We start from the raw sequence: 26749 nt of genomic DNA, 5'->3' as shown, positions 1-26749 counted from the left end.
TAACTATTGCTTTCATAATGTTGTATTTGTACCCCATTCTCTGTTAGAAATAATTTAAAATGTTTTTCATATACATGTGTTATTCCCCTCCCCCCCCAAAAAATAGATAAAGAATTTTACAAATATTTCAATAATCTTTCACAAACTTGAGGGTGATGGAAAAATTGTGATAGCATTTTTAATTAAGCATAAAACGTTATTTTAGGATTATAATAAAACTTTCCAGTGTGTCAAAAACTGTTTACAGGTGTTATTTTATGGTATTGTCACATGCTCGCGGCTCGATCAGGATATTGAAAATATTTATTTACTTACAATTTATTAGTTAAAGAACATAAGTAAAACTAGACAAATCAATAATAATGGTAATAGTAATAATAACTTCTTTTTTTTTGGTGGAATGAGATGGAAATGCATGTACGCACGGAGTGTCGGACTCCCGCTGATGGTATTTACTATCGGCAGTCTACCGACTAAAACCACCCCTCTTTCTTCCAGGACTCGACCCGGAACTGTTTAACACATTACTTCCGGTCGAGTCCTCCTATACTAGCCTGATTAGGTACTATCTAATTTTCAGGACTATCCAGGTCACATTTTTGGCCCTGAGAATGTTGCCGACGAATCGGGCTACACTTTCCCAGCTGCTCAGATTACGGAACATCATCGCAACCACATTGTGGTGGCTCAGTGCTCCGAGATCGCCTCTAGTGTCCCTCGATCTGCCACCCACCGAGTACATTTGAAAAAGGTGTGCTCAGTGTCGTTCCGTACACCGGGGCAATAAAGGTAGTCGGGGGACGGCGCTTTCCCTATGACATGGAGGTAAGCGCTGAAGTACCCGTGACCCGTTAAAATTTAGGTCATATAGTACTCCACCTCTCCATGCTGCCGCTCTGTATACGGTCTGACCAGAGAGATAAGCCTTGCAGTCCATCGTCCTCTGGTCTCGTGGTCCCAGGTCTCTTGCCATGCGAGCTACGTGCGAGTGCGTTCCTCGTTGGCAATGGTCTCCCGGTCTTCGCCTTCCCGTCACCTCCTGTAGGTCACTTGGCGCTCCCTTGCCAAAATAGCAATGGGTGTGACGCCGGCGACCACAAGTACTGCAGGCTCAGAGACTTCGATACGCGGAAGCGACTCGCAAGGCCGCGGTGCGTTGCACCTGCGCGAGCCGCTTCCAGTTTCTTGCAGCTCTTAATGCCTGGGCCCATACTTCCGACCCATATAACAGGATGGAATGCACCGTGGACATCAGCAATCGCCGTCTGGTGGCTTCGGTCCGGTGACATTCGCCATGAGCCGGCTGAGAGCAGTTACGGCTCTCGCAGCTTTGTCGGCGGCTCTCCGAAGCTGCTCAGCAAAGTTGAGTTTCCGGTCAAACATTATACCGATGTACTTTGCGGCCGGTTTGGTCTCGACAACTTCCACCCCGACCCGCAGGAAGAGAAGGGTGTCGATTCGCTTTATCGTTAGAACCACGATCTCCGTTTTGCTGAGGGCTAGAAACCCATGGTCGTCCAGCCAGGCACTGACTCTGTGCATGGCTCGGCTGAGCCTTAGTTAGGCGCACTCCACGTCGCGGTCTGGGACCAGTAACGCAATGTTGTCAGCGTACCCAACCAAGACAGATTCTTCAGACATTTCCAGTCTAAGCAATCCATCATAGACGGAGTTCCAAAGGTTGGGGGCTGAGAATCGACAACTGCGCCGTCCCTGACCTGATCGTTGTCTGCCTGACTGGTCTCGTAAATGAGACCGCGGTTCCTCAGGTATGCGTCCACCATTCTGAGGTACATGGAACGAATGCTCCAGGGCCCGAATCATATCGCTCCACCGTGCGGAGTTGAAAGTGTTTTTATCGTCCAAAGTAACAAGAAGGACCACACGTCGCAACAACAACATCTGAACGACGTGCTCCGCCTTAGCCTCGTCTAGTGGAGCTGGTGACCGCGAGACCCCCAATCGCCAAGTTACTATCTTGCAACCCAGCCCCCAAGGGTCTGCATCCACGGTCTCCGTCAGTTCTGTCCAGCAGCGTGCCTTACTCACGTTGATGGCTCGACGGAGCCGCTTCTTTGCCGTCTTATACCCGGCTGACTTGGCGTTTGCATCTGTGCGACTCGTCTTAGTCGAAGACATTCTCGGCGCAACCCCGCAATCTCCGGTGTCCACCAGTACACAGGTCACTTCCGGTGCCTCGGCCCTTCGTGGGGCATGGAAGGGTCGCATGCAGAAGCGATCAGCCGCATGGTCGAAGCAACTACGGCTTCAGCGCCAGCGTCCCCTCCATTGGTGATGTTTTCAGAGGTTACCACCCCTGAGGAAATCTTTCTTTTGAATTTCTTCTCGTCGATTTTATTGATATTGTATCTTTTCACCAGCCGTGGGGGTCCCGGCGTTCTCGTGCACCATCTAGGAATCTAAATGAGATATATTGGTGGTCGTCAATACCACGAGCGTGACCAGCTCTTCGGAGGCGAGGGAAATGTTAGGAATGGTTTCCAAATATCCTGGGCGGCGGGAGGTCGTCGTGTTCCTTGTATTGAGGATCACGGGTCCTGTAAGTGCCGCCATGTCCAGAATGTATTTCCCTCTGGAGTTGTTATGCGTCATACCCCACTTTACCGCTCTGGAGTTGAAGTCCCCAGCTATCACCAACCCACCACCAGATCCAAACGAACCCCTCGCCTGCGCCGTGCCTTCGAACTTGGGCTCTGCTGCGATACGGAATCCATTTCGCGGCAGTCCCAAGCCAGTCTCGGAGCCGTTGGGAGTCGTCATGGTCCCAGTACTGCTCGCTGATCAGCACCAAGTCGGCCTCCCTGTCTCTGGCTAGCTGCAGCAGCAAGTCATCAGCTAGCCGACTCCTGTTAAAGTTGCTCTGAAGTACATTAAACATTTTAACGGAGCCTTCTCTTCGCCTGCTCCAGGGCTGCCAGGAAGATCTGACACTCCCTTGTTCCAAGTGCATGAGCTATGCGAAGCGTTCACACCTTTTTCTTGGCAGAGCATGCACCAAGGGGGGGGGGGTGGCGGAACACTTCTTAGCCTTGTGCTCTCCTATCCCGCATTTGACAGAGCCGGCTTCTGCCAGGCCCCTTACATCCACGAGCCAGATAGCCATACTCATGGCACCTGAAACACCGTGGGACTGTGTTCTGGGTCTAATATGACAGTACAACCAGCCAATCCTTATCTTGGATTGACTATAACTCCCAGTGCTGCTTCTACATCCTCCTTCCCTGTGACGCAGTCTAGATCTCGGATCTTCAGTGTCTTCCACGTTCCAGATTGTGGACTACGGCTCCTTCTCCGAGTGCAGCCTTCAGGACAGCACTGAAGGTCTTTTTGTCTCCGGTAGTGCTTCCGAGTTCAATCAGAACATCTCCCGCCCTGGTTTTTCGTATTGCCGCTACCTCTGCCTCAGTCTCCTTCAGTTTCACCTCCTTCCGAATTTGACTGAGAGTTTCGGCATACGTTTTTCCCTCGGACTTTTTAATGAGGATCGCTTCTCTAAGATTCTTTCTCTTTTTCAATTTTTTCCTTTTTCTGCTGCCTCTGGAAGATTTTTGTTGCTCCTTTGCAACCTCTTTATCTTCAAAGCTCTGGTCCTTCTTTTTCCCCTTCTTTTTTTCCACTAGTGTCCACGGTTGCACTTTTGGATAATTTGTGATTGGAAAAGCAATCGGTTGAATCCCGCTCGTGGATGGTAGGGGTTCCTTCTTACCACCAGAGTCTCTTTCCTTTTTCTTCTTATCTGTCTTGGGCAGTTCCTGGCTCATCGATATCGCACTTTCCTTCGGCTCTGCAGTGTTCGTGGCAGCATCCACCACAACTCCTGTGCGTTTGATTCTGTCTTCCGCCTCGAAGTCTTCTACTAAAGCAGAAAGCTCAGCAAGCCCGTTCTTTATTTCCATGGACACGTTTTTTTTTGTCTGCCTGTAACGGTGAATAATAATAATAATAATAATAATGCCCTGAGGTAGCTAATCCCCACGTTCGGAACACAACATCTATGTTCCACGTCCAGGGCGGTAACAGCTGTACTTATGTACAATACTTATAGCTGGCCGACGGGGCTCCGAGTAAATTCCTCGGATATATTACTCTTTTTGACCTGTCTCCACCTTCAGGTCTTCCCATGGATTGGATTTTTTGGTTACCTGCAGGATATGAACAATTTAATGATTAGGAAGTGGACACATACCAAACTTAGAGCTGGCGATGTGGCGGCCAGAGTCAATGTTATTGCAGGTGTAACGGAGACCCTTTCGTTGTCCACATGCCCCCTGCGATGGCAAGCATGTAGCAATGGTGCCCATGTATGTCGGTGCATGGGAGCTCTGAAAGCTTCGGTGAGTAGGAGCCTGGAGTCAGTGCAGAGACTGCGCATCCGCTCTCTGCCAGGACATATGCCGGTTCCACCGGAGTACCGGATCGGACCTCCAAGGTTAGTAGCCCTGGAGTAGGGGTGTACCCCGGCGGCTAGCCTTGCTACAGAAGGGATAAACGTTCATGAATATTGAACAAATAAACGTGGCAGAGGGTGCACGTAAACACCCTCGTTTAGAAACCTCCGATTCGCCACAAGCGAAGAGGAAAAAAGTAAGGAATCTGATAAGATAAAGAAAGATGCTGATAGAATCAGTAAAGACTTAAAGAAAAGTTTATTTGGCTATAGCGTACCTAAGCCAAGATTTTTAATTATTACAAAGGAGAATGGAAACTTTCAAAAAGTTAGTCCATTCTTAATCGCAAGAGAAATTACTAATTGTGCTGGTGGTCCTGTCAAAGAAATTCGTAAAACTTTTAATGGATTTCATGTCGAAACCATCAACGACATGCAAAGCCAGAAAGTTCAGGCGTTGAAGAAGATCGGTGAATTTGCGGTTTCTGTCCAACCGCATAGCACACTTAACTCATCCAGAGGAGTTGTTGTTTGTCGCGATCTTCTTAATTGTACAGAAGAAGAAATTGTACAAGAAATGTCGAGTCAGGGAGTGACTCAATGTCGCAGACTTACTATGAGAAGAAATGGTGAGATTCTTCCTTCGGCCTCGCATGTTTTGACATATAATAGGCCGAATCTTCCTGAAAAGCTACGAGCTGGCATCCATCGGCTTGATGTACGAGCGTTCATTCCGCAGCCGATGAGATGTTTTAAGTGTCAACGATTCGGACACACAGCAGCAAGATGTGAAGCGCAGGAAATATGTATATGTGGAGAGAAAACACATGAGGGGGACCCATGTAAAGACCCTCCAACCTGCGTTAACTGTAAAGGACATCACAATTGTCGTTCAAGAAACTGCCCTACATATAAATTAGAAACAGCCATTCAGGAAGTTAAAACGCTTCAGAAGGTCAGTTATCCTGAAGCGAAGAAAATTGTTAATCAGCGTACACCACGACCATCGACTTCTTACGCAGAAGCAGCGGCTGCCCCTTCCACATCTAAAATTAATGTGGAGTGCTTAACAAGATGGCACCAAGTCTTGCGACAATGATTGAAAGAATCATTGATTCAAAGATTGAGTCAACTCATCAGAGAAAACAAAGTAAAGATGAGAAGGCTCATCCCCGGACTGACGCCGTTGACATGAGAGACGCACCAGGGCCGTTTAAAAACCAACTAAATCTGTGATTGTAAAGTCACAAACTTGCGTAAAAATTAAAAATCTTGATTTATCTGACGGAGAGAAACAGATCACTCCGTCATGTAGTCACAAACCAAAAGAAATTGTGACAAGAAAATCTGACTCTACTGAAATGGAGGTGCAAGTTATTATAGAAAAAGCACCAGACGCAGATGAAATAAAAACTGCAACAATGGAGCCTCCAAAAGCTCAAAGAACAGCTTCAGCGAGAGCATCTATTGCAGCTGGACCCAGCACTGCAGTAGAGGTAGAATCCAGTTCATCAGCCGCGGAAAGTGCATCGCTTGCTAGTTTAGATTCAATAGCAACGATGCTAACTGCACCAACGATGTTTTTGTCTCCTGACGTCAGCCGCAGAACGTCACTGGCATCGGAAAGAGAGGAAGACGATGCCATGTCTGAGGCCTCAGTTACGCTGTCATCAGAGGTTGAGGCCGTTAGAAGAATGGAGAAACGGTGCAAGAAAGGATGGCCGAAAGGAAAGCCTAGGAAGTAATATTCTGGATTCGACGTTATAGAAGAATGTAAATTTTGTTTTTTTTTTTATTCATGAATGTGAATCACTGAACCTTTTTTTTCTTTTTTTTTTTGAAATGGGATGGGGCTAATGACCAAAGTAGTCGATGCCCCTAAAAAACTAAAAAAAAAATAAAAATTAAAATTAAAATAATAATAATAATGTCCTGAGATAGATAATACCCACGTCCGGAACATAACACCTACGTTCAGCTACGGAAACAGCTGTACATAAGTACTATTCTTAATGCTGGCTAACGGGGATCCGACTGTTTTCCTCGGAGATGTAATTTGTTGGCCGAACTACACCTATAGGCCGCATTCGAGGATTGGATTTTGCGGCCACCTTTAGATACGAAAATTTAATTGATTAAGGAAATGGATTCATACCACCTTTAGAGCTGGCGATGTGGCGGCCAGGGTCAAATTGATTGCAGGTGAAACGGAGGCCCTTTCGCTGTCTACATGCCGCGGTGGCAAGTATGTAGTTAAGGTGCCCATGTATGTCGGCGCATGGGAGCCCTGAAAACATCGGTGTGTAAGGCCCTGGAGTCAGTGCAGAGACTGCGCATCCGCTCTCTGCCAAGACATACGCTGGTTCCACCGGAGTACCGGACCGGACCTCCAGGGTTGGTAGCTCTGGAGTGGGGATGTACCTTGGCGGCTAGCCATACTACAGAAGGGATTAAATACTATGAAAATTGAACAAACACTAAACGTGGCAGAGGGTTCACGTAAACACCCTTATTTACAACCAGCCGTTTCACCTGAGGCGAAACGGAGAAAGAGTGCTGAGTCAAGAGGGCTAGAAATTGAAGCTAAGAGCTTGCAAAGAGCTTTTTACAAGAGTAACATACCAAAACCAAAGTATTTGGTAATTACGAAAGAAGATGGACATTTCTCAAGGGTGAACCCTTTTCTCATTGCTCGAAAAATAACTAAATGTGCTGGAAGCCTAGTTAAGGAAATCAGGAAAACTTATAATGGACTTCATGTGGAGACTACAAATGATGCACAGTCACAGAAGATCCTAGGGCTCAAGAATATTGGAAATTTTGCTGTACGTGTTGATCCGCACGGCACACGCAACACCTCAAAGGGTGTTGTGCTTTGTAGGCAGCTTCTGAACTGTACAGAGAAGGAAATAGTTGAGGAATTAACACCACAAGGAGTGATAGAGTGCAGCAGGTTGAACATGAGAAGAAAGGGCGAGTTTCTGCCTTCTGATTTTCATGTCCTCACTTTTAACCGATCAACTCTGCAGAAGTTCGTGCAGGAATTTACCGTTTGGATTTGCGGACATTTGTTCCACAACCTATGAGATGCTTTAAGTGCCAACGCTTTGGCCACACCGCTGCCAGATGCGAGAGACCGCAAATATGCGTGTGCGGTGAAGAGGTTCATGAAGGGGAGTCATTTAAGGAGCCTCCTACATGTGTCAATTGTAAAGGACAGCGTTCGCACAGATCCCAAAACTATCCTGTCTATAAAGATAAAGTATCTGTGCAGGAAGTAAAAACCCTGCAGAAAATCAGCTACCATGAAGTTAAGAAAATTGTAAACGCCTGCAAGCCTAGAGAAACAACAACTTGCGCTCAGGCTGCGGCTGCTGTTCCTGCTCCTGCTCCAGTTGCTGTTGATGAAAATCAGCTTATTAGTAAACTTGCGCCCTTTTTGGCTAGCATGATTGAAAGGATAATAGAAAACAAAATGAAACTTTTCATTCGCAAAGAAACCGTAAAGTCAAAGATAACAATACAGCCTCCTGATGACAGTCTTCGAAAAACAAAATTGCTCTTGACCAGAAGAAAACAGACGCCAAGCCAGAAGGCCACGTCCGTTTATGTGAAATATTAGATGATGACCGGAAGAAAGTGACTGTGACCGGAAGTGGCAATCTGTTATGGAGGCTCCGAAGCCTCCTACAACTGAGATGGTCTCTAAACCACAGAGGCCACCAAAAACCTCACAGGGGGGCTTGTGTCTCCGGCGGTAACTGGTGGGACTCCCGTGTCAGGGGTCTTCCAAGTTCCCGCCTCTCAATCGGCGCCTGGTTCAGGTGCCGATCATGTCCGTTGTCGTTTACAATGGCCTCCGATTCGGAGGCCGGCAGCTATACGGGCGACGAAATTCTTAACGAACACGAAGCTGTTCGTAATATGGAAAAGAAAAGAAAAAAAGGATGGCCGAAAGGCAAAACAAGGCCATAAATTAATTAAAAATTAGCGAGTCGATTCTTCAGTGAAATATTAATGGATGTTTGTCAAACATCCATGAGCTCCAACGCGTGTACATGACGTGGACCCATTTTGTATGTGCTTGCAAGAAACACATTTCTGTCGAAATGAAAATTTCCAGTTAAGAGGATACAATACATTTCGGCGAGATCAGCAGCCAAATATAAGAGTTAGAGGTGGAGTAGCCATATTAACATCGACTAGAGCTACCGTCGAAGCTGTTGATCTAAACACAAATTTACAAGCGGTCGCCATCAGAATCACTTTCTGCTGAAGATCACTGTCTGCAGCATCATATACTTGGCGAATTTTGATTGGAAGGAGGATGACATAGCACGATTAATTTCTCAGCTTCCCCCACCCGTACTACTGGTGGATGACTTCAATGCTCATAATTCACTTTTAGTCGGATCGAGTAGATCCCCCGCGGGAGAGAATTGGAAAAGTTCCTTCTGAATTCTGATCTCATTCACTTAAACGATAATTCAGGAACTTTTCTCAGTGCCAGAGATGGATTGATTTCCTGTATAGATCTAGCACTTACAAGTGGATCGATAGCACCGAGGTACACCTTCCACGTTTTAGAGGATCTAAATGAAATGAAAGCGCAGATGAAGCAGCCAGAAAGGCGACAGTTTGTGATAACTTGGATGTAATTCTTGTACGGGTGGCAGATGTTAAAAATTGTCTAATACAATAAGAAACAAGTGGAATACTGATACAAAACTAAACTCAGTTAAAACTTTTCCGTATAAATGGAAGAGCGACGTAAAGTTGACTCGCCGAGAACAAGCGGCTGTGACCAGACTTAGAATTGGTCACACGAGAATAACAAATTCATATTTGTTAACCAGCGAAGAAAGACCAATGTGCGGTGTTTGTAATAAAACACTTACAGTTAAGCATCTAATGGAAAAGTGTACCATATATGAGGACCCCGAAAAGAGGTTCTGACTAAGAAATAATATTGCTGCTGATTTGGAAAATGGAAATGAAGAAAAAATAGTTGCTTATCTACACGCAGTGGACTTCTTAAAAAGTTTGTAAAAAAAATAAAATAAAATTCACGCTGTGTTAAAGAATCTCTAAAGGAGTAGTTTCTATATTTACAATGGGAGTCTCGAAGCGTGGCACGTATAGTGACGTGGGGTAGCCCTCTTGCCTAGGTCGCCCGGGCTCGCCATAATGCAAGCGTAGGTGAGTCGGGGTGTATCCAATGGTGGCATGGGGAACCCTCAAGGGTGGACTGATGGCACGCGGCCAAGGCTATGCGCAATGAATGCCTGGAGCTAAGCAGGTCATGACCGGGAAGGGCAGCCTCCCCACCGAGGGACTCTTTGGCCGTCCCGAACAGGTGGTCAAATTGCTCTTATGACGCCGGGAGGACCCCGATGGGTTACGTTCTACGGAAATATTTATACGGGGGAGTCAACTGCCACGGCATCCTGGGGCGACTTATGTGCTGCTGAACAACGCTTGTGGTCGCCCTGAGGATGTTTAAATAAAATAAGGGAGATAGGGAAAAAAGGATATATTGGTATGTAGACACTGCCTTTTCCATACTTGTTTAAATTTCTCTTAAATTTAAGATCATGGCCCTTTACACTCCTTTAGTGTTTTGTTGTTAAATGATCTGTAAATTTTGTAGTTTTTAAATAAAATGTACACCCTTACATGACGACCCTGATGGTGATATAAATCCCTTTTAAGAATGTGACGAGGGCTACTGACCGTAGAAATCGATGCCCGTATAAAAAAAAAAAAAAAAAAATCAACTCAATAATAATTAGATTAATGGCAATAATAAATAAACAAATAATGATTGTAGTAATCACGACCACAACAACAATAATAAATATCAATAATAATAGTAAACAATGAATATATACAGAACAGAATTCAGTAATTTGCAGGTAGCTAAATAATGAAAACCAGAATTCAGTCTATTGACAAAAGACATTAGTCTTAACACTTTTAACCACTAGTCTTGTTTTTTAACAACAATAGTACAATAGATAAGGTAAGTATAAAGTTCTGTTATTGCAAATACCTTTGCTGTTCACAAATAAAAACTACCCTAACAATTTATGAATGAAATTTAGTACATTATCTCTTTCACTTATAGTCTTACAGTAACTGACCAAAGCATTTCTTGTTTTTATGTCCTAGAATTAGTTGTAACGCACCGTAATTGCGTTGAACCCAAACTAGAAATTCGATCCTTAACTCCATGCAGACTGATATCTCGCAGAACTCACACCCCACAGAATTCACATCCTGCAGACTCTCATCTTCCAGACTGACACCATAACGTTTCGCTTAGACTGATTTGCAGAACTGGTCTTCCTTGGAGTATTTATACTCCTATCCTCTTTACCTGCAAGATTGGACCCAACTCAAAGCATGAAAATGATCGAATGCCTCAGATTTTTCCATGAAATTCCAAACCTTGGTCTAGTAAGTCTTCTCACAGAACAACATCTGTTTAGTGTGTCAATGGGCAATATTACAAAAGACGATTGTTAAACGGATCTGTTACCTTTATGAAAAGCGTTTCTTTTAGTCCCTTTCTGGATTCCTACCATTATTATATTTTCTACTACTTTCTTCTTAATTGGTAGGAATCCGTTACTCAGGTCTATTACACCGGTCTTGTTACAGTATGTAGTTTTAAAATGAATGTGTGTTTTTTAAACATAAAATATCTATTACAGACTACGATATACTAGGCACAGACATACTGCTATTTATTTCCTATATAATACTTAAAAATACTAACTATATAAATTTATATTATTCTTAAAACTCTTCAACACTTTAAAATTATTACTGTAATTTTTAGTTCATTTTGAATTTAGAATAATTTAGTACTTTTAAAAGTTTGGTAATTTGTTATAAAATGTATCTACAATAATTACTGAGTTTTCTTCACTTTTTATTTAATTAACATTCATTTATTTATTGCTTATTAGTGTTAATGTACATTTTATGTATACAACAAATACATAAATAAGTGATTCACCTATCTTGTATTGTACATCTATCTGTAAATGTCTCTACTTGACAACATCTCTCCTATGATATGATGAAAAGATCTGTTATTATAATTATGAACTTCAGCATTGATTACATTAAATTTTTTTAATGATATTTAATGAAAGTAATAACATTTGTAATACATAAAGGATATTATTTTTAAATTGGCTGAGTGTTATCTGTTTCAAAAACTTCTCTATACTATTCTAAGTCATTAAATATATTAATATATCTATATAATAAGTTTTGTAAAAACTCCAGTTTGAATATAGTTGTACTTTTAAATGAGGAAAATTTCCAAAACTTTACCATTACACTTTAAAAAATGTATTGCCATCTTTTTTAAAAATGTATACCATTTTAGAAACATGTATGATAGAGAAATTTATCCCAATTTCTACAACATATATATACATACACGAGTATATTCAGTCAATTACTGTTTTCCCTATTGGAAATCATAGAATTATTGTTTACATTAATATAATGGAAAAATCACTCTATAATAAACCTTAAATAACGATTCTTTATTTAATATAGCAGTGCTATTTATTCACTATTTAATAGTAATGCTTAAAATGATATGTAAACAAGCATGAAAAAATATTATTGGAATTTAAACAATTTTTATAATTAATATTATAAGATTAATGCTCTATGAGCACATTATTTACATTTTTTTAGCAAGATCCTTCTTTATGAAAATTTTGTTAACCTGAAATTAATATCTAACTATTCCTATTTAGTTGTTAATAAGTTTGAAAACTGAAGTTTTACATTTCACATCAGTATTTTGTTTATGTAACAAAAATATGAATAGTTTTTGTAACTTGTTTTGGTGTTGATGCAACATTTCAGCCAAATAGATCAGTAAATAAAATACCTATAGCCAATTAAAGGTATTAATTTTTTTTTGTGACTTCACAAAATTGTTCTATCCAGTCATAGAACAAATAATATGTATTTTTGTTATCTTAGAAATTCTATTTTTTGTTATCTTGGGTCACAGTAAATTACAGCCTAAATAACCTTTTCTCTATCTTTTTTGTGTATTTTCAGTATTTAGATGCATTTTCTTATCTGCTGGAAGTAGAGAATGCTTTCATCTTACTAATTATGGAGAATATTAAGCATGCGTGATACTAATAATCAGCATAATTATACTACAGTACTTCTACTTCTACCTAAAATTTAAAAATTATGTATATGAACTGTACAGTTTTTACCTTGCGTAACTGAGCCCTTGTTGCCTGTTGTTCACACTTTCATTAAATGACGTATGTAATGTAAAAAAATACTTCAAGGGGAAGGGTTTATATGACTCATTTCTTATAGGAATCCAGAGCTAGTAGATGTCCAATTACAAAAGTTTTACTATGTTATGTATATTTGGTCTTACATAATAAAAACTAAATAATCTTCTTTTTTTATTTTCAAATTTCAATAACTTACCCCTATTGAATCCATCCATGTAAAGTTATGAATAGGTTGTTCATCACTTTAATTATTTAATTTATTTACTTATTTTCAACTTTTAATTTTAATTTTATAAATGTATCATAATACTAATTGTTATTATTAATTGCAGATTCCAGTTTTAAACTGTTCTGTGGATGATCATCCAAAAGCTTATACAGCAGCATATGTTGATACAGTATCACAAATCGGTCCCCTAACAGAAGTAAGAGTGACACATCGCACTCAACAATATCCTGTGTTTGTACGCATGATTGATAAGGACAGTAAATGGACTTTAAATAATGGATTACCGACAATTATAACTACAATGCTAGTTATGAACATCCAAGGATACCCGTGGGTGCTACCAGACATGGTCGGTGGTAATGCTTATGGTCCTGATGTTATTGATAAAGAGATGTTAATTCGTTGGCTGCAAGCAAATACATTTATGCCTTGTATCCAATTTTCTGTTGCACCATGGGATTTTGACTATGAGGTTGGTTTGGTATAAATTTAATTTTTGATTACAAATAAATTATTTTTTATCAAATAGATGATAATTAAAAAATTTTTTAATTATTTATAAACAGATATTTAACTACATCTAAATCAATTTATCTTTAATCATTTCAAGTTCTCGAACATGGGCAGGAAAGATAATTATCACATGTAAGTTATCTAATTACACTGATAAACATAATTTTTGTTTCCTAACATGCAATATATGATTTTAAAATGTTTTTGATGCAGAAATCGAATATGCTGAAATCAAATAATTGTGTTAATGATGTGGATGCCTTTTGTTATGTAAGTGGTGAGTTTACTGTAAAATCAACTTTAAAAAACATTAAACCTTTAATTAAAGAAGCATATCATTTGTACTTTCAGTGTAAAATTGGTGATCAGGATTAGATGTGGGCTCCTCATATAGTATGGACTAATTTTTCTGTGTATTTAAGAGGATGGCTGAAAGGTACACGTAAGGCTTTGCCATTTGTTGTTACTGTGGTTTGGCGTGAACCAAAGGATCATGTAACCGATTGTTAACTTTTGTTTAAAAAGTGTGTCTGGAATTTCTAAAAAATCTAAACATACTGTAAAATATTCTTCATTGCAATCTGCAATCAGGATTGTACCTCACAGGGAAATCATTCCAGTTCCTGAGCCACATGTGAATGTATGTTTCGAAAGCAACGATGAAGAATCAGGTAGTACTGAAGAAGACAACAATGATTTCGATTATGAATTATATTCCAATAAGTCACATCTTATATCACAAGGTGAAATAAATTGCTTGGTTAAGGATTTAAAAAAAGCTGAACTGTTAGTATCAAGACTGTAAGGTGGAAATTTACTTCAAAAAAATAATAATTTCGGGCTTTCGAAGCCGACAAAAAGGACTTTCTCAGAACTTTATTGATGAAAATAATTTGGTTTATTGCACAAATATTGATGAGCTTATGTTGCACTTAGGACAAGTTCACAAACCTGAGGACTGTCGCCTTTTCATAGTTTCGTCCGAGTATAGTTTAAGAGTGGTTCTACTACACTATGGTAACAAATATCCTTCGATACCAATCGCTTATGGTATTAATTTGAAAGAGACATACGATGTGATGAAAGACGTTCTTTCGAAAAAACATAGCTGGAACATATGTAGTGATTTGAAAGTTACAGATATTTTTTTAGGCATGCAGTTAGGCTGTAATAAGTACATGTGTGTTCTCTGCAAAAAGAACAGCCAAGTTAGGGATAAAAAATATGTTACCAAAGAATGGAAGAAACGAGTCAACTTAACTCTAAATGGGAAAAATATTATTCATGAGCTCTTAGATGAACCCAAAAAAATATTTTTACCCTCTCTCATATCAAGCTAGGACTAATGAAAAATTTTGTAAAAGCAATGAAGAAGGATAGTCCCGGATTTTTGTACAAGCAGAAATTTCCGAACGTAAGTGAAGGAAAAATTAAAGAAGGAATATTTGTTGGTCCTCAAATAAGAGAGTTGGTATGATGTATTTAACTCAATGCAAAATAATGTAGAAAGTGCAGCTTTGACTTCAGTTAAAGACGTTTGCAAAGATTTTCTCGGCAAACAAAAATCGTACAATTACCACGATATTGTTAATCAACTTCTTACTTCATACAGATCTATGGCATGTGTTATGTGTTTGAAAATAAATTTCCTCCACACACATCTGGATTTTTTCCCGGACAACCTCGGAGATGTAAGCGATGAACACGGTGAACGTTTCCACCAAGACATTTCGGTGATGGAAAGCCGCTATAAAGGGAAATGGACTACTAAAATGCTAGCCGATTACTGTTGAACATTAATTCGGGATGTGTCTGAGGCTATTTATAAAAGAAAAGCATCAGCGAAATAATTTTAACACAGGTATGGCCATGAAAAATTATAAATTTTACAGATTAAAACTATATTTTCCCTTAATTTTTTTGAAGCGTAATTTATTTAAAACTAAGGATGATAGAAAAATTGTATTTACAGATCTATAATGTACTCAAAAAAGCAATTTATGAAATGATATCACACTTAGAGAAACATTAAAGTTTTTTTTGTCTATCTTTATTATTTATTATTCTCACTTTAACTTTATATTCTAACTTTTTTTTGACTTTATAAAAAAAAGGAGGAGGTTCTCATTTTTATGTTTTCACATGATTATGTAAGTCTTACTAATAAGCAAAAATACAAATTATGATGATTATATATTTTGTAGAGAAAGTTCCTCTAATGGTTTCGTAGCAAGTTTCTTCCTGATAACAACGTTAGAACATTCTATGAAATAAAAAATTTATAGGGTGATAGACATACGTATAAGCCTGAAGTTAATATGCACGTATATTGCAGTATTTTCACATGAAACATCAAGAGAATTAACTGGAAAACTTACAGTTCAAAAAATGATACATATTTTTACATTCCAAACATTCTTAGAGTTACACTTAATAATATTTGTTTAACATTGCTTATTGGCATTTCTTTACTTAGTATTTATCAACGTTTCTCATATTTTGCTTTTCTTCTGAAAATGTAGACAGTATTTTTTTCTAGAACTGTAGATAATTTGAATTTATAAAAAAATTAAGAATAAAGTGACATATAATCTGCCTAAAATATTTACTAAGTAAAGAATATTTTTTCTCTTTCTTGCAATTTAATTTTATGAAGTTAGAGAAAAATTAAAATAAGGGTTAATAAGTTGATGGCAATTATTGCTTTTAATGTTATATGAATTTAAAATCTTTTAATTAAAAGAGCGGAAAAGGTATAATAATCACAAAATTTTAGTTTTTAAAGTTGGTTTGTATATTAATTTTTTAAATTTTATTATATTAATAATAAATTTCATCAAAAATAAAAATAAGTAGGCAATAAGTAAATTCATTCTAAACAAATTGATTGATTACTTATTGACATTTATGATTTCAACATTGGATGTAATGAATAACTTTCTTTTTTTATGAAATGAATATTTACTGCATACAATGTTTAATCTATAGAATAAACTTTGGCAGTTGGGATAAATTTAGTCTAATTTTTCAGTTGTTTTTATTAGGCTACAAACTGTGACAAAAAAATTATTTTCTCTTTCAGACAATTGCAATCAGTAAGAAATTTACAGAACTTCATTATAAGTATTCTAGTAAAATAATTCAGTTAATGAAGAATACTGTTCAAACAGGCGCACCATTAAATCCACCAATATGGTGGGTTGATCCAAGCAATCCTACTGCACATAAAATTGATTCAGGTATAGTACCTACTTAATTATAAATTCACAAAATACATCTTTAATTATGCTTCTAAGTTATTAAATATAAATATAGGTCACCTCTTTAAGTTAATATGGTTTGATGTTTTGTTATGATTCTGTAACATGATTTATAAAATTATTTATTAAGTTTATGAGAGTAAGGCAAAATTTGGATGATTATGTAACTTTGTCTTTATCACAAACTTATTTCATGCTAGTAAAGTATCATGCTGTAAGGAGAGACCCAGTATTTAATTTTTCCTCTAGTTTAAAAGAGATAATAAAACCTATCATTGAATTTAAAAGTTTTACATATGTGGTAATTACTTGAAATACATTTACATTTAAATTTGGTTTGGTGTGTTGTTACAAAAGAATTAAGATTAAAAATATCAGTCAGATGAACCCTATTATTCTGAAGAGGTTCAGTTAAAGAACTGTAAGAAATCAATGTACAGTATTTAAATCACAATATATATATGATTTTGTGAAGGTGTTGAGATGTAAATATTTGAAGGTATGTATGTAGTTTTTTCTATATAAATTATTAAAATTTTATTTATTATGTGCACAGCACTGGATGGCATAAAGACAAAAATAAATAATTAATTATTCATTTATAATATTAGTTACTATAATCCTGAGGTTGTCAGCAACCTGACGTGAGACACTTATCACGCCTGAAAATGGCAGTAATGAAAATGGAGCCATTGTCAAGAATAAGAAAATCCCATGATAGGCTTACTAAAAAAAGTAAGCAGTGAACATCCTTTTATAGTAAATATTATTAGCAAATCTGTGGAAGACCTATTTAAATATATACAGGTGAATCCAAATTACATGGCAATCTCTTGGGAGATGATTCTATAACCAAAAATAAGAAAAAAGTTCATATAACTGTAGATCAGCAGAAAACAGTTCGTTAGTGAGTGTTTGCTTGCAAAAGATTTAGCCCTGCTTTCTGCTCCCTCTGTGAATTAAACCGTACTAAAATTTTGGGATAAACATCGAGGAGTTAATTTGGTGTTCCTTATAGTTTCTGACCTAATAAATTGAATGAAAGTGGTCCCAATCCTCAATCTCATTTAGGTTGTAAGAAAAACGGGATAAAACATGAGACATTTTTGTTGGAAAATACTTTTTTTTAGGTTTGGAATAAAATAACTTAATTAATTTACCAATAAACAAAGAACACGTTTTCGTGTTTTACAGTGTTTTTTCTTAAAACCTAGGTGAGATAGAGGTCTTGGACCATTTTCATTCAACCTCTTAGATCAAAAACTATAAGAAAGCACCAAATTCACCCCTCGATTTGTATTCTAAAACTTTAGTATGGTTTAATTCACAGAGGGAGCAGAAAGCAGGGCTAAATGTTTTTCGAGCTGAAATTCGCTAACGAAACGTTTTCTGACATATTTATATGAACGAACCTTTTTTCTTGCTTTTGGCTAAAGAATCATCTCCAGAAAAATTGCCGTACAATTTGGAACCAGTCTGTATTCATTTATTTATTTAAAGGATTTAAATATAGGATTTATATGTATGGTGTTTATAAATATGGCATTTTTTTTTAAAGACTACTTCATGATTACTTTATGATAAATAAAATATTAATAGTTAAGTAAATGAATGTTAATTAATATTTGCAAAGGTATCTGTCCATTAATTTAAATTAACAAGCACACCAACTAATACTAACATGATATTTCTTGCAGAGTTTTTACTGGGGGAGGATATTCTTGTGGCACCAATATTGGAAAAAGGTACAACTAGAAGAGACATTTATCTGCCTAAAGGTTACTGGAGAGATGAAAATAATCCAAGCAAAATATACAAAGGAAGACGCTGGCTCAGAAATTATTACGCTGATTTATCAATGCTTCCATACTTCACTAGAGTAAAACACAGTACCACAAATTATTTCAGTAATGAAGACAAAGTCAATACTAGTATTTGATTGTTTCAAAAAAGTTATTCCTGAAATATAATTTTCTCTGTTTTATATTTGTTGTATCAATTTAAATAAGCTGAAAACATGCTCTTTGCTTCAGTATATATGGAGTGGCCAGTTCCCTAAATCGCTAAATGCTAAATTATCTGCAATGATATTTTTTCAACTCATTATCAAGAAACACTAACAGAAGCTAGAGCACACTTTTAGAGCATATGAGGTGATTTCATTGATGAGTTTTATGAACTGTGGTTAAAATCAAAAAAAGAACTATAATGAAACTTCTGACTTTTAAATGTGCTTATAGAAGATTTAAAAAAAATATATATTTATTCAACTGCTTCAACAATGGTTTTGCAGATCAAGAAACTTGACTGTAATAGACCATTAATTAATGGTTTATTACAATGGTGTTTCTTTTCCGGAAGTAAATATTAAAAACTAATTAAATATTAATATTTACTTTATTACACTTTTTAAAATAGTTTTATGTTTTTACATCACATTAATTTAACAAATGCACACAAATGTGTACATTCTAAGTCATAAGGACTTAGTTAAGCCAAGATATAAGATATTTTTAATATTATTGTTTGATGATTAATTAACACTGATGTAATACAACATGCATATCTTTTTTGTTCAGATGACTAAATTTAACTAAATTTTTAGATTAACTGGTTAAAATGGTATTATTAAGAAAAAATATTATCTGAGATATTTAATGTAAATGTAAGTCATAGGTCATCTATATAAATAAAAGAGGTGTTCTGAAATTTATAGCTATAACAACAATAATCAGGCAAAAATAGTAGCTATTGTAGTTACTACTATTGTCTAACAGGCAGCTGTTCTAAAAAATGTCTAAGCTTAATTTTCTTATGTTTCAGTAAAATCTTATATATATATATATATATATTTTTTTTTTTTTTAATGTAAAATACACACTATACCTTATTTTGCTAAATATTTGTAATATCAGTTGGCAAGTTCATAAAAGTATTGATGAAAGATCACTTATCCTAAACCACCTCACACTTTGTTTTGTTTAAGTGACTATGTCCAAGAAAGTTTTATTTTTTGCGAATCTATGATTATAAGACATTCCTCTTGCCTATAGAAAGTGTGATCTCTGAAAACTGTATTGTATTAGTAATTTCTGTTTAATACATTGCATCAATGTAAAGTGATGCAACCTCAATAAGTGTGGATGATTGGGTTTCTATTATATTTTTATATTTATGTCTTAAGATGTTAGTTATCTTTAAGTACAAATAGTGTTATCTAAATATTCAGTTTTACAATGGTAGTATATAAATTATGTAATAATTTGTAAAATCTTAAAATTAATTTGTGATTAAAATATAAATGTTTTTAAAAAAATAAACTTACAAATTAAATAATTTTTGGTATTTCTCTGTTGTCATAATTGCTTTCCTTAAAGTGATATTCTGCTGTAATGGAAGCATCTAATTAGTATAAGAATGCTACTTGTTTTTATTAGTCTAATAACGATGTAAAAGGATAAGGGTCTTTTGTACCCTCTTCTTTATGGGGGTTTAATAACACCAAATACCATTAGAAGACTTCTTAGCTAAAGATCATTCTACCTACCCTATAAATAAAATTTTGAAATATGGGATGCATAAGGCTTGTATTTTCCTGCTACCTCAATTGATTGGGATCAAATCTGTATGACATCAATGCCTCATTAACAGAAAAAAATTGTTCCACATTGATCCAGCCAGTCTCGAGATATCAAGCAAAAAATAGGCCAACACACATACATATTCACACCTTCTGCAGTTTTACAATGCTAAAATTTCATTTTCTGCTTAAAAGTGATCATGAAATAATATTTAATTAACATAAATTATGACATGCAAAATCTGACTTGATTAGCATAATTTCCATTGAATAGTATGTTGTATAGTTATACAAAAGTTGGGAAAATAAAAATACGAGAAATATTAAATGAAAAAAATGAACCTTTTGCCAGCAGGCAAAAGCACGATGCCAATAGCAGCAGATGCCATTAACAAAAATATTAAAAGATAATACACCACCGAGGAATGTGCTAAAATCCTAAAAATTCTTAATAGCCTGTAGAAGGAAGAGTTCCATTATTTTGATAATGGATCATTAATGCTTAAGGGTGTCTTTTCCTAAAATCTAACTTATCCTTATGATATTTCCAGAAAAATTATTTTTTTATTCGTTTTATATATTTTTTTATAACAACGGGCAACAACTAAAACCTCAATAAAAAGCAAATAAGAAATTCCAAAAGGTACATATTCAGAAGTGAAAGCTGGTTACGTGTATGTTTATAAATGACTAAGTCATCAACAGCCGGCCACCGTGGCGCGTGTGGTAGCATCTCGGCCTTTCATCCGGAGGTCACAAGTTCGAATCCTGGTCAGGCATGCCATTTTCACACACACTACAAATCATTATCTCATCTTATAAAGCAATACCTAATGGTGGATCCGCAGGTTAAACACAGAAAAAAAGTCATCAACAGCAATTAAAAAGTAACAGCCTTTTAATGTAAGTGAAAATTTATAAAAATAATTAACTGTTAGACAAACAAAAACAGATTTCATTGACTTTAATAATCGATAAACAATTTAATGCAAATCTGTAACATACTGTTTTAGGTGAAATTTCTTTCTATATCCTTCAGTCAAAAAATAACTCTTGGGTTATTAACCCTTAACATTGCTCTATTTTTGACCATCAGACAAAAATATAAAATTCCATAAATAATTAAATTTTATAAATATTTACAGTGACAATAAAAACCAACTTCTTAAATATGAGATAAGACTGTTCAACACATGATATCATGTTGACTTCTTTATGCGTAAATTGTGTTGTAAGGCACATAATCGTTTCTAATTCATTTTGAAGCGATTTACTTTGAAATATATTGTTCTGTATTAAGTCTTGTTAAAAATAATAAATGATTGTCGTTAAAACTACTAACCTAAATATGAAAAAATTAACTTTAATTAATCATTGTAAATAATCATAAAAATAAACCACAAAAATAAATAATCATAAATTTAGTAGAATGTAAATTATAGTGTGATTTTCAATAACATATAAAAAATAATACTAATATAAAAACCATAATAAATAATCATTTACTTTACCTTAAAATGTTTGTTTACTATTGAATTATGTAATCGGCTCTTTATAGTTAGAGGAATTAACTGATAAACCAAAGTATGAGGCAAGAATTGTACAAACACTTTAAATTTACCTGATGACTATAAAATGGGCTTTCCTCTTAAATAATGTGTAAATGAACATCATAACTAAGATACTATTCTATTAATGAATCCTCATACAATCAATATTGCGGGACTTTATAAAGAAAAAAGTAAAAAAAGAAAACTGATAACTGCAAAGGAAAGGAAAAAATACAACTCATACCTGCTTTGTAGTTCATTTAAAAATTTTGCTCGAGTTACCTGTACCATTTTACCTATTTTTATTTGCTTGGTAAATGTGATAATTAAATTTTCATTTTCATTATTTTATAAATGATTTTTTTTTTTTTAATTTAAAATCTTATTACATAATCAGAACAATTCTAAATAGAAACCTAACTGTCTGGGACTTGTGAAAGTAGAAGAGACTGGTTAAAACAATACTTGAAGGATCAGTAGAAGGTATAAAAAAGAGAAGCTAGAAAAGTGTATAAATGATAGATAATCTGATATTTATGGGAGCTGTTAAGTTCTTAAAAGTTTAATTGGAAATAAAGGAAATCATTAAACAAAGGACCTTTCAAGTCAGAAGAATAATAATGTATAAATAATCATATATGATGATAATAATGATGACAGTGTATGCACACAATTACTAACTTATTAAATTTATTCAGTTAATATTACTTTAGATTATTTTTTTTTTTTTAATTGTATTCAATTAGCCAGTCATCTATTTGCACTGTCTTCACTGTTTTCCAAATACACCTTGAATTAAAAGAAAAAAAGAATAAAATTCATCTAATATCAAAAAATGTGATGGGTTTAGGAAGAAAAAAAAATTAAATTCATAATTTAAACATCACAAAGAATCTCAAACAGTTACAAAATGAAGAATCTGGGTATTTTACGTTTCTATAATTTCATAAATTTTTCATCATGTATCATTGTTACCAAATGTTGGTATTAATGAAGTAGGCGATCTACCTCTGTAGTTAGTTAGTTAGTTCTTAGCTGGCGTCACTGAAACGCAATATTGAAATTAAAAAAAAGAATTTTTTTTTTATCAAGGTTTTATTTACAATCAGTTTGTACAAATACAAAAAAAAACTATAAGTAAATTAGATAACATTAAAATTGACGTTAAAAGAGACAGTTTCCAGCAAAACTATTGAAGAATACAATTCAACATGCAAGAGTAACATATGAAATACAAAACTGACATTAAAGATAAAAAATCTGATGAAGACACCACATGACTTCCTTGCACACCTATTCAATTACATATAAACATTTTTTTTTAAATGAAAAGTGCATAAAATGTTATTTCATTAATAACATCTGATATTTTTTCATTTTTGTTATTGTTATTATTGAATTATTATTTATTGTAAAACTTTTTTATAACCACAAGTTAATAATTATTATAATAATTATAATAATAATAATAATAATAATAATAATAATAATAATAATAATTATAATCACTATAATTAAATTTAAAAAAAAGTTAAATAAAGGAGATGAACTCGAATTCAAATCGATGTGCCTTCCCCTTGTAAGGTCCAAATATTTCGTTAATTAAAATTTAATTTGGCTATAACTCTGAAACCAATAAAAATAAGTACCACTTATGGTAAATTGTTGAAACGCTCTCAATGAGGGCTAATTACTGCAGTTAAACAAGTCCAAAATCCAAATTTGGTTTAATTTTGGGCCTGTTTGGACACTTTTGGTGCAGTCGATTGCAATGAAAATGGGACGTGCGCTACTAGATGTTAAAAGTGTCCTAAATCCAAAATTTCTACATCCTACGGCTAATCGTTTTTGAGTTATGCGAGATACGTAGGTAAAGACGTCACGCCGAAACTAGTCAAAATGGATTCAGGGATCGTAAAATGGATATTTCCGTTGAAATCTGAAAACCGAAATTTTTCTCGATCACAATATTCCTTCACTTTTTACAAGGAAGTAATAAGTGTGTTGAGACGTATAAGAAAGAAAAAGATATTAAGTAAATTTGATGTAAGACAAGCAGAAAAATGATAAGATGCATCTCCTAGATCCAAAACATGCTGCTTTAATCGGCGAACATCGTTACCGTTATCCTGCAGGTTCACAACAAGGTAGTTCTCATGCCTATTGAGACAATATTTATAGTTGTTTAAAGCGCAGAATTTCATCCAGAAAATAAGGAATCTTAAGATAATCATAAATCTCACTGTTTCTTACGAATCATGGTGCATTTGTTGTATTTCGGAGTAATTTGTTTTGGAACCGCTGAATAGTTTTGATGTTGCTCTTGCTTGTCGTTCCCCAGAGCTGAATATCATAGGTCCAGATTGGTTTTAAAATTACATTATATAATAGAATTTTATTGGAAAGAGATAACTGGGACCGTCTTCCAAGTAATCAGCTCAGGGACAGAGATAAGCGGTCGTTTGAATCTTTTGGTTGCTTTACACAATGAAAAATCATCTTTTTCATAAGGAGAAAGATTTTCAATTTATTATGTGTCACTTTTATCTTTCATTTTTTTTTTAAGAAATGATAGGAAAAAAGGCCTGAAACACATTAAGAAAATTGTATAATTTTACATCAGAGCTAATTTTCTTATTACTTTTCCAAATTACGTCTGACAATAAGGTAAGGTTTTGAAATTTCTAACTGAATTTTTATACATCACCCTTTCAAAAGAATAAAAGTTATCACTATAAGGTTGGCTTTAACGGGAGTCGTCTTCAAACCATCTAACTGTTTACATCTCACAGTAATAAGCCAGGCCTCGGTATTGCAATTTTACAGTTGTGATCTGAAAAACTGTAATCTGCACAAAAAGATCGAAAATTATATTTGGTAAATTTGTAAAAATATTGTTGATATAGACATCCAGCTAGATTTATAATGAATAAATTAATTGGCTGCGAAATCGAAATATTTAAACCTGTAAACTCAAACTGAATTAATAAATAAATCTATAATTCTGATGGGTACATAGTAATACAATGTATAGAACACATTATTATAAGATAAATTATAAATATAAAAACAGATTATAAGATAAAAAATTGATGTTATTGAAACCATTTTTTTTTTTACTATTATTTCGTTTTTTTTGTTTCCGTACGGGGAGGGAAAAGCTCTGCCAGCCGCCGTCAGGCCCGCACTGACGGCAGTGCAAGAATTCGAGGAACCCCAGCTCCACACTCCCAGAAAACCATTATTTATTGTTCAAATACAGACCCATGAAATAATGTTAAAGAAAACAAATGAAGGTACTAAATAAAAAATACCTACAAAATAATTCACAATTCAGAAGGTGGTATTATAAATTACTTTGTGCACATATTTACTGAACAGATACAGAAAATACAGTTCTTAAAAATACAAAAATACTCAACTTTCACTATTTCATCCAATATTCAGGTGCCAGAGAAATTTCTCTGGCATCTTTATTGGTAAATCTGTATTTTTATTTCCCAACTGGTAAGTTTGAAATTTTATTTTAAATGTAAAGAGTAAACATTCAGAGCATATTGATGAGATCCTGCCAGCACAAGGAGGTGCTATTATTGTTCCTCTAACAGATTTGTCACCAATATAATATTTCTCAGCTGCCTTAAAACTTTATTCCCCCTTATAAGAAAGGTTTGGCACTAAATTTACAAAATTATTATTTTAAACACAGAATATGACCACGATCTACACCACAAACTCTTTAACCATTACACAAAAGTAATAAAAACGTAAGAGAAAATTTTACATAAAGACACACACACACACACACACACACACACACACACACACATGCACACATAATTGTATATGAATTCTAAACAATTTTTTAACTTTTTGTTTTAAAATTTCCTGTTTGGATTATACCTGTTTGTTTTGATTTTTCCCTCCATTTGTTGCAGTTTTTACATAACCTTTTATGGTTGTTTATTATTACCTGTATGCCATTATTTTCAAAATTTCTTATGGCTTTGTTGTGTGGTTTATATTCTTTATTAGCTATTTTAAAAATATTGCAAAACTGTTTTTATAGTTAACTTAAAGTATAACATTTTTTTGGGTGTAGTTTTCAAATGGTAATAACCTGACTAAATATTCGATAATAATAAAAAATTTCTAGCTAATATGATCATTGAAAAGAGATTATTTCTTATTATTTGACAAAAGCAATAAACACTTAGAATTAAGTATAATTAATGTTAAGATGGATGATTTATTGAACTTGGAAAAATTAAAATGTTTAAAGTGTAATATTTATTGCAACTCTGTTGTTAGAGCACACTTATTATGCCATGTATATATTTTCCTGATGTTAAGTGTATTCTACGTGAATTGAAGATTTAACCAAATTTTTGTTAGTATAAGTAAATAGCTTTTTTATTCTGATCGGCACATAAATAATACATTATACAAATCACATCATAAATGGGAAGGTGTGCTAAACCATTGGTATAATAGGAACTGCTCCAGCATTTGCCTGTATGGATCAAGGGAAACTATCATAAAACCTTGATTAGACCAACAAAATGCATGATTATAAAATAAAAATAGATGTTAAAGTCAATATTAATAATTTAAAATGTAAGTAGTGTAAGGTACACATGACAATAATAAAAATAATTACAAAAAATTTGTTTCTGTAAAACAAATTCCAATTTAATTGTATTTTTAATAAAATGCAAGCGATTTTTAAACTGGTTCAGTATTTTATTAAATTCAATTGAGAATATTAATGGAACCATAATAAGGTTTTTTCTTGTTTTAAGCCAAAGTATATTGTGTTGAGTTACATGGAAACAGTACTGTTGCAAGGTTTGATAGAGCTGAATGTTGCTATTTTTAAGAATATGAGATTATTCTTTACAGGAAGGCTTGCAAA

At 34.9% G+C, this 26749-nt stretch overlaps 1 protein-coding gene across 1 annotated transcript in view; it reads left to right on the top strand.

The window, feature by feature from the left end:
• LOC142332873 (myogenesis-regulating glycosidase-like) overlaps positions 1-20049 on the top strand; it is a 34153-nt gene extending 14104 nt beyond the window's left edge. Inside the window, exons 4-6 of the mRNA XM_075379558.1 lie at positions 13035-13403; positions 16527-16683; positions 18402-20049. Coding sequence (XP_075235673.1) covers positions 13035-13403; positions 16527-16683; positions 18402-18643 — 768 coding nt within the window. The 3' untranslated portion in view covers positions 18644-20049. The remainder of the gene's footprint in view (positions 1-13034; positions 13404-16526; positions 16684-18401) is intronic.
• The last annotated feature ends 6700 nt before the right edge of the window (positions 20050-26749 follow it).

This window comes from Lycorma delicatula, chromosome 1, assembly GCF_047948215.1.
Source record: "Lycorma delicatula isolate Av1 chromosome 1, ASM4794821v1, whole genome shotgun sequence".
NCBI classification, from domain to species: Eukaryota; Metazoa; Arthropoda; class Insecta; order Hemiptera; family Fulgoridae; genus Lycorma; species Lycorma delicatula.
This window is presented reverse-complemented; position numbering and strand designations above follow the sequence as displayed.